Source organism: Herpailurus yagouaroundi, unplaced genomic scaffold, assembly GCF_014898765.1.
Source record: "Herpailurus yagouaroundi ecotype Mexico unplaced genomic scaffold, PumYag 139, whole genome shotgun sequence".
NCBI lineage: Eukaryota > Metazoa > Chordata > Mammalia > Carnivora > Felidae > Herpailurus > Herpailurus yagouaroundi.
Genome location: NW_024412394.1, coordinates 22,980,519 through 22,990,514, shown reverse-complemented (window position 1 = coordinate 22,990,514; position 9,996 = coordinate 22,980,519). Strand labels below are relative to the sequence as shown.

Here is a 9,996-nt window from a genome sequence, read left to right as displayed (position 1 = left end):
TACAATTTGTACAACTTCATGTGTTGGTGGATATTTAGGTTTCCAGTTTGGGGCTATTTTAAAACTGCTATGAACATTCATTTTCATATACCTAAAATTTTATTTCTCTTGGGTAAATACCTAGAAATGAAATTTCTGGGTCATACAGATGACATATCTTTAATTTTAGTAGAAACTGCCAAGGCTTCTGAAGTGGTTGAGCCAGAATCCCAGTTTCTCCACATCTATGCAAATATTTTGTCAGTCATTAATTTCAGCTATTTTAGAGGTGTCTGATATAATCGTATTGTTGTATTAACTTGCATTTATCCGATGACTAATGATGTTGAGCGTTTTTCCATGTACTTAATGCCCATTCATATACTTTTCCTTGTAATGTGTCTGTTAAAGTATTTTGCTCACTTTTACTTTTATAAATGAATTGTAAGATTTTTAAAAAATATATTATGCTTTTTATTATTTTTTTAAATATTTATTTTTGAGAGGGAGAGAGAGGGCAGGGGAGGGGCAGAGAGAGAGGGAGACACAGAATCCAAAGCAGGCTCCAGGCTCTGAGCTGTCAGCACAGAGCCTGACACGGGGCTCAAACCCATGAACCGTGAGATCATGACCTGAGCTGAAGTCGGACACTTAACCAACTGAGCCACCCAGGCTCCCCAAAAATATATTATGGATATAAATCCCTAATGACATGATCATTACGAATATACTTGTCTATTCATTTTCTTAACCAAGTCTTTTGATGAGAAATTTTTTGTTTTGTTTTTAAAGTTTACTTATTTTGAGAGAGACAGAAATAGAGAGAATCTCAAGTAGGCTCCAGGCTGTCAGCATGGAGCCCAACATGGGGCTAGATCCTGAGAACCCTGAGATCATGACCTGAGTAGAAACCAAAGTCAGACACTCAACCGACTGAGCCACCCAGGTGCCCCTTGATGAGGAGAAATTTAAAATTTTTATTATGTACAACTTATCAATTTTCTTTTATAGTGTTTTCTGGGTTCGAAGAAATACTTGCTTACCCCAAGGTCATGAAGGTATTTCCTGTTCTCTTTTAAAAGCCTTAGTTTTTGCTTTCATTTACATTTAGGTTAATAGTACACTACAAATTACTTTTCAAGGGTAGTATGAGATAAGGCCTGAGATTCAAAATATCATTATTCCAGCACATTTTCCCTTTCCCCATGGAATTATTGTGGAGTATTTTTAAAAAATCACTTGATAGGGGCACCTGGGTGGCTCAGTTGGTTGAGCATCTGACTTCAACTCAGGTCATGATCTCACGGTTTGTAGGTTCGAGCCCTGTGTCAGGCTCTGCACTGACAAACCCAGAGCCTGCTTCAGATTCTCTCTCCCTCGCTCTCTGCCCTTCCCCCACTCATGCTCACGCGCGCTCTCTCTCAAGAATAACCAAACATAAAAAAAAAATCATTTGATCATATTTGTGTGGGTGTATTTCTGGACTGTATTTGTATTTCAATGATCTATGTGTCTTGTTTACAGTACCCATCCATACCCAAGGTCTTAAAAATCATAGAGACTCAGTCCCTCAACTCTGTTCTTTTCCAAAACTGTTTTAGCTATTGTAGGTTCATCACATAGCTTTTACATAAGCTTGAAATTTTTAGTGAAAAGCCTACTGGGATTTTGACTGCACTGAATCTACAGATCAATTTAGAAAGAGCTGACAACAAAACAATATTGAGTATTCCAATCGTGTATATAATATATCCATTTATTTAAATCTCCTTTAATTTCTCTCAGCAATAAGTATCACACATTTAAATCTTAGGTGTTTGTTTATAGTCTGCTGATTAGTGTAACTTATAAATCTGTGTAAAGCCATATGAGGAAATTTCAAGATTGGTATGACATGGTGTTTTTTCTTATACTCTAATAGGAGAGCAAACTATCCTCATTACAGTTTTAAAAATAGAAAAATTTGAATAACATTTGAATTAGAAGAGATGAAATATGTACACATTTAATGACAGCACAAAGATAGAATATAAGAGATATAAAGGAATCACACATGCTACAATACAACAACCAAGGAGAAAGCAAATCTAGCCTTTGATTTCTCTTAAACAATTAAAAATAATAGAAATATGTTGAAGTGAATCTGTCACTTAATATATGAAAAACTGAATTCTAAGAGATATAAGCAATTGGGAAAATAAAAATCTTTTTATGACAACTCCTGCATCCAAATTGGCATTCAGCATGGATAAAATATATTTTTTAAAGATTTTATTTTTAAGTAATCTCTACACAATGTGGGGTTCAAATTTATAACCCCAAGATCAAGAGTCACTGACTCTGCTCTACTGACTGAGTCAGGCAGGTGCCTCTATTTTTTTTAATATTTTCATTTATGAAGATTACTTAACTTCATTAAATGATTTCAGCATTTAATAATCAATATAACCAAGCTTAATCCTTCACCTATGATCTTCTACTTTAATTAAAAATGGCTGGTCAGAATTCCCTTTATATAAACCTTTTATAATGTACTTGAAAATGGTTATTTCTTTTTGCTTACTAAGTACATAATCCCAATTCAAAAGCTTTTTGTCATGTTTTAATTCTTTAATTTTTTTAGACAAAACTATCAAATAAATATACACTAAAATATGATTAAATCAGTCTTTTAAGATACTTCCCTCCCCGTAATTTCAGATGAGAAATTAGACTTCTGATTGAAAAATAAAGTTATTCTTTATTATTTTAGTTTTCATTTTAAAATAAATGCATCAAATAAGAAATCAGTATGTTAGAACATTTATAATCTGAAAATGTTCTTAGCAGTAATTCCTCCATAAAATATAACTGCATATATAAAGCAGTATCAAATCCACATATATACATATATATATTAGATAGTAAAGTATAATGAGAAGATAGCACATCTTTTTATGTCTGGACTATATGAAAATTAATAGTTATAAAATGGGATAGAAAATGGGTTTGCTGCTAACTAGTATGCGACTGACAAACTTCTCTCACATCTTCGTTCTCCTTTTTCTCAAAAACAGGGAGGGAAAAATAATACCTCCATAGAGTTGCAAAGATTAAATTACTGTTTGCAAGGTACTTTGTATAGTTCCTACCTGATAGTAAGTACTAAATTAATGGCAGCTAATATCATCTTATGGCACTAATAACAACAGAAATACAGTTGATCCTTGAACAACACAGGGACTGGAGCACTGACCCCTGCACAGTGGAAAATACAAGTATAATGACTCCCCCAAAAGTTAATAGCCTACAATTGACTGAAAGCCCTACGAATAAAATAGACTATTAACAAATATTTTGTATGTTGTATGTATTGTATATTGTATTCTTACAATAAGCAAGCCAGAGAAAAGAAAAGGTTATTTAGAAAACCATAAGGAAGAAAAATACAGTGTTGTATTTTACAGTATTGTAAAAAATCATGTAAGTGGACCCACACAGCTCAAACTGGTGTTGTTCAAAGTTCAATGGTATATTGCCTCACATGAGCTATTCTGTATGCTATTTAATTCAGTAGACTGACTGAAAGAGAAAAGGAAACTTGAGGGACTCTGCAATATGGCAATTATCCCACAGCTATGTGTCTGTATACTAAAAACCAGCCATAATGTAAAAATGCACAAACAACATCCTGGAGTCTTACACAGTTTTTTCTTTAGCATCCATAGCTCGTTAGAAATTAATGGTTATTTAAGAGAATTAAGTGTCTCAAGAAAAAAATTAATGTCAACTTTGAAGGCTTTAGAATTAAACTGAGGAAGTATTTAACATATCATTTGTGACTGATTTTCAGACGTACTTAGTTATTTAAAATGACCAATTATGGTTAGGTTTAAAATACACAAGTGCAAATAAAAATTCAAATGTGTAACAAAGATCTCTCTTTGGTTCTTATGAAAAGAAAAAAGGACAAAACTAAGTATGTAAAATTATATTACAAATATCAGGAAACTTCAACAATCATCAGAGATTATATAGAAAACTAGCAAACTCTTTCCCACACACATTTAATTAATCTGAAATAGAACACATGTGAACATATTACATACATGATTTTCTTTGGCTACTAAAGATCACAAAACAATTCGCCACAAAATATATTTTGTGCAAAATAAAGAGACTGTATTTTAAGAGAGAAAAAAAGGAAAGATGAATCATTAACAGGGTACCCATTGTTAGGCAATGAGTTTGTTTCCCCCAACACCTATCCCACTGCCAGCAATGGGTGTGGAGACAACTGGTGACATAAAAATTAACTTGTTATATTACTTTAAAATAGATAATGCCAGATTGTTTCAGTATTATGAAAAGGCAAACATTCACTCTTGACCACTTACTAAGGACTTGCCCCAGAAATTTCTATTATCTTCTTAATAGTAATCTGGACAGAGGGAGGAGGACGGTGCGGATGGAAAACTTTGAGACAGAGAGAGAGAGAGAGAGAGAGAGAGAGAGAGAGAGAGAGAAAGAGAGAAAACATACAATAGAAATACATATAACATTATGCATATAGTACAAATAATGAAAAACGACTTTGACACATTTTCCAAAAAAAGTTATTTTTACATATCTTGAAATCCTGTAAAAACCAGGTAGATAGCAAGGGTTAAAAACAAAGTCACTGATGAATGATAATCACTTTTTAACAGAGTTCATGCAGTTATCTTAATTGGAAAGCTCCTGTCCCAAGTCACAAAATTTATGCTGTCACATGATTACGTATGAAAATCGTTTCTTAAAAGAAATTATTCTGTATTTGGTGTTAACAGAGCTCTTGAGAAAGTGCTATACAAACTGAAGTTTATAGAAATTTTTAAGTGATAATCTTAAAATACCATACAAAACGTGTAAACGAAAAGATGCTTTAGAGTTGCAGGGCATTATAAAATCCATAATGCAGATTAAGACCAAAGATCATTTCTTCTGCATTTAAAAGCATTATTAGCACAATCTTAAAAGTTCAAAATTGCGTTTCAGTCAGCAGCGAAAGGTATTGGAAGTACCACCGCACTTCACAGGACCTAAGGGATAACTGCAGGTGCGCTGTGACCTGGCCAGCACAAGCTCACCGCACTTATGGATGGACGTAGGAGAGAGATTTTGCAACAGGTCTCACCTGGGAGATATTCTAGCATTAAAACGTTTATACTCGACTTGTATCTACTCTGTCAGAGAGGGAAACTGCTTTTAAAAGACATTATAAACAATATAAATTCTGATAGTAAAGCACTGTAAAAATTAGGTATGATATATTTGGCACAAAGCACTTTTAAAATCTGAGCTCATTTTGCAAAATATATGTCTGGAATTTCTTATTTGAAAATAAAAACTTTTAACATACACACAATATGTAAATGATTTTATGAATGAATTAGATTCTATGTTTCCTTAAATACTGAACATACCGTCAGTATATTTCAGTACCAGATATCTGCATGCATACCTCCACATTCTAAATTATACAGATATTGCACAAGTAACATTGCCAAAATACACACCAATGCAGTCTGGCAAGATTTAGAGCTTACCTTTCAATATTATTTTTTTGTAAGTATTCAGATTCAGTACTACTTTCCAAAAAGCTGTATGACCAACTTCAGAAAAAGAACGCTTGCTATCTTTCCTTGACCAATAATATTAAAATCTGCATTTCAGTTATGTTTTCCAGCGTTTCAAATTCAGCAAAACCTGTTTTTTGACACTTCTTATGGACCATTCCTTCAAAAACAGGATAAGCTTCGTCTGATGCAAAAAAATTAAAACGAGTCCACAAGGCAGGAATATTTCCACCAAAGATGTCACTCCATCTGAAAAGCACTGCAGAACAGTATTTAAGTCTGTCAACTTTCAGAGAGCCATTAGGTGCAAAGTCTGCTAAAAAAAAAAAACTTGTAACATACCACGACAGCTGGATGTGTTTCTTACGGAATTGCACGATACAATTCAACTTTTTTCCTCCCTAAAACATTTTAGGGTATGCTACAGCTGCTAAAAGGATTTCTGTTTTTCTTGGTCCTCTGTTTGTTGGGTCTAAGATTGATGACATCTCCACCATTAAGGGTACTTGAATTTTGACCTGAGTGACTTCCACCAGATGTATTAAAGACACCTGTATAAATTGAGAGAAAGCACAGAGAATGGCACTGATGCAGCTCAGGGTTACCAAATGTAAACTGTGCATCCAGTTTCTTAGTAAGTCCATAATATGTTCAGTATTTATAATTTTAAGCTTTTGTTTTCATTTCATTTATTATTTTTTTAAACTCTACGATCTTTTTTTAAGTAAACATGGGGCTTGAACTCACAATCCTGAGATCAAGAGTCACCTGCTCTACCAACTAAGCCATCCAATTTATTTTTAATAGCCAATATACATCATTCAAAGTTCAAAGGATACAAAAAAAGGATTACAATGAAGTCTCCCTTTCACATCACCAGATTACCTTCCCTAATGCATGCATGTTTTATCACTTTTCCTATGTATCCTTCCAAAAATATTTTATGCATATGTAAGCAAAAATGCACATATATATTCTTCTTTCCTTCCTTGACTACCAAAATAGTGATGAACTATATACACTGCTCTGCATCTTTTCACTAACAATCCATTTCTGAAATTTGGGACCAGTAAATATGATAATTTTAATAAATTCACTTATTATCTTTTACATTGTATAATTTCCTCAAGAATACCAGATCTGTAGGTGACGACAGTATTTGTGAGATTTTATGTTAATAAAAACACCGCATATATAAAAGCAGGTAGTAATGTAAAATTTTCCTATTTGGCTAAAACAACAACAAAATGGTCTATAGATAATTAAAGTGATGAGTAGATAAAAGGATGAAATAAAAGAAAATGTTTAACTATTAGAGTTTCCATTTTGAACTGTGCTGGTCTTAAAATGTAATCTCCAATTTCTAAACTACTTAGTGGGGGGCGGGGGGAGTTGGATAGAATACAGATATGAAGTCCTTAAGAGACTACACAGAAACTTAAGAAACAAGGGCGCCTGGGGCACCTAGATGGCTCAGTCAGCAGAGCATCCGACTTCAGGTCAGGTCATGATCTTGCAGTTCATGAGTTCGAGCCCCTCATCAGGCTTGCTGCTCTCAGTGCATAGCCTGCTTCAGATCTTCTGTCCCCTGCGCTCTCTGTCCCTCTACAACTTGTGATCTCTCTCTCAAAAATAAATAAAACATTTAAAACAAAACAAAACAGGGCGCCTGGGTGGCTCAGTCGGTTAAGCGTCTGACTTCGGCTCAGGTCATGATCTCACAGTTCGTGGGTTCAAGCCCCACGTCAGGCTCTGTGCTGACAGCTCAGAGCCTGGAACCTATTTCAGATTCTGTGTCTCCCTCTCTCTCTGCCCCTTCCCTGTTCACGCTCTGTCTCTGTCTCAAGAATAAATAAACATTAAAAAAAAATTTAAAGAAAACAAAACAAAACAGGGGCGCCTGGGTGACTCATTCAGTTAAGCGTCCAACTCTTGATTTGGGCTCAGGTCATGGTCTCGCAGTTTTTGAGATCAAGCCCCAAGTTGGGCTCTGTGCTGAGAGCCCCTCCCCTGCTCACACTCACATGCATGTGCACTCTCTCTCTCTCTCTCTCTCAAATTAAATAAACATTAAAAAAAAAAAAGGCCTTAGAAACAGAAAATTTGGTTCTCAACTTCTTGGAAGCCAAAGCAACAAGCAAGAAGACATGGTTAGTCAGTTATTGTTACAGAGCAGACAATACACTTGTTCTTCAGGAAATGCTAAACTTTGCAGGCATTTAGCATTAAAAATAAAATCAGTAAAGTGTATGGAGACAGTACAAGTACAGAACATGTGTTAAGAGTTTCTTTATTTATAGAACAGACCATTTTAAAAAGTCTTTATCTCTGTTCTCCTAAATTATAAAATGAATTTAGAAAATTCAATAGTTAAAAAAAAATCTTTTAACTCAATATACCTTTTAATATGAGACCTGATACTAAGTTTAAAAATTGCACCTGAGGGGTGCACCTGAGTGGCTCAGTTGGTTAAGTGTCTGACTTCGGCTCAGGTCATGATCTGGCAGTTTGTGAGTTCGAGCCCCGCATTGGGCTCTGTGCTGACAGCTTGGAGCCTGGAGCCTGCTTCAGATTCTATGTCTCCCTCTCTCTCTGCCCCTCCCCCACTTGCAGTCTGTATCTCTCTCTCTCTCAAAAATAAACATTAAAAAAAATTTTTTTAATTGCTTATCTAATACTTCCTAATCACATTTTTTTAAAGAAAGGAATATATTGTATTAAAAAATAGTAAATATGGGGCACCTGGGTGGCTCAATCAGTTAGGAGTCTGACTGGGGCTGTGCTCATGTCATGATCTCTCAGCTCATGAGTTCAAACCCAGTATCCAGCTCTGTGCTGACAGCTCAGAGACCCTGGAGCCTGCTTTGGATTCTGTCTCCCCCTCTCTCTGCCCCTCCCCCACTCATACTCTGTCTCTCTCTCTCAAAAATAAACACTAAAAAAATTTTTTTTAATTAAAAAAATAGTAAATATGATAATAACGAATGAAAATAAATTTACCAGATAAACATGGGACTAAAACTTTCTGAGTACTTACCAATTTTGTTACTACTTGAATGCATTAATTCTGGATCCTCAGCTATTTGCTGTTTGAGTTTCTGAAGATATTTTTCAGCCAAATATTTAAATACTAAAATAAAAACAAAAACAATAATCTTACCAGGTCAATATAATTTCTGCATGTAAAATCTATTATTTTATATCACTCACTATAATACTTTATACTACATTTATTTTATTTTTGAAACATTTATATTCTTTTATTAATCCTTACTAAACACATTTAAAATTACATTAAAGTATACAATCTGGGGGGGGCACAGGTGGCTCAGTTGGTTAAGCGACCGACTCTTGCTTTACTTATTTTGAGAGAGAAAGGGGGAGAGAAAACGAGTGAGGGAGGGGCATTGAGAGAGGGAGAGAGAGAGAGAATCCCAAACAGGTTCCACGCTGTCAGCACAGAGCCCAATGCAGGGCCCAAACTCACCAACTGCAAGATCATGACCCAAGTCGAAATCAAGGATCAGACGCTTAACCCACTCAGCCACCCGGGTGCCCCAAGCGTCCAACTCTTGATTTCAGCTCAGTTCATGATTTCATGGTCATGAGATGAATGAAGCCTCATGTTGGGATTCTCTCTCTCCTCTCTCTTTGCCCCTCCCCTGCTTGCAGGTATGCTATCTCTCTCTCAAAATAAATAAATAAACATTAAAAAAAGTATACAATCTAGTTCAAAAATTTCAACTTTTAAAAATTATTTGAACAATACCTAAGAAAATGGTAATACTAATATATATATGGCATTTTATTGGTAAAGAAATGAAATACTTGTAGTCATTAGTTTTGGGACTTGAATAGGGATCAGCTTCAGCAGCACTACACTAACTCAGTCTTGAAAAGATGTCCCCTTTCTTTAGATGAAAAAAACAATAATCAACGATGCAACAATCAAATTGCAATCTAATAAAGTAAGTAGCAATTCTGGAATGAGAAAAATAACAGTCATCTTTCTCTAATCTCACTTTCTTAAACTGGGAAATAGTATTAAACAAATTAAGGTCAGAGGTGCCTGGCTGGCTCTGTCGGTAGAGCACAAGCCTCTTGATCTTAGAGTCATGAGTTCGAGCCCCGCATTGGGCGTAGAAGTTACTTAAAAAACAAAACACCACATCAAATTAAGGCCATTACAACTACCTAATGGAATATGCACTATTGTGGAGTTCTCAATTCAATAACTTTAAGAGGTATGCATGAAAAACGCATACATGTATACATACATATACGGAGTTACATATTTATTTTTTTTAATTTTTTTAGAGTTTATTTATTTTGAGAGAGACAGAGACAGCATGAGCAGGGGAGGGGCAGGGAGAGAGGGAGAGAGGGAGAGAGGGAGAGAGGGAGAGGGGGAGAGAGAGAG

The 9,996-nt window shown here is 35.0% G+C and overlaps 1 protein-coding gene across 1 annotated transcript in view; it reads right to left on the bottom strand.

Annotated features, from left to right (window-relative positions):
* Positions 1 to 1,714: 1,714 nt before the first annotated feature.
* RAB23 (RAB23, member RAS oncogene family) overlaps positions 1,715 to 9,996 on the bottom strand; it is a 38,223-nt gene continuing 29,941 nt past the window's right edge. Inside the window, exons 6-7 of the mRNA XM_040473842.1 lie at positions 8,614 to 8,706; positions 1,715 to 6,127 (exon numbers count right to left, since the gene is read on the bottom strand). Of these exons, the coding sequence (XP_040329776.1) occupies positions 5,988 to 6,127; positions 8,614 to 8,706 (233 nt within the window). The 3' untranslated portion in view covers positions 1,715 to 5,987. The remainder of the gene's footprint in view (positions 6,128 to 8,613; positions 8,707 to 9,996) is intronic.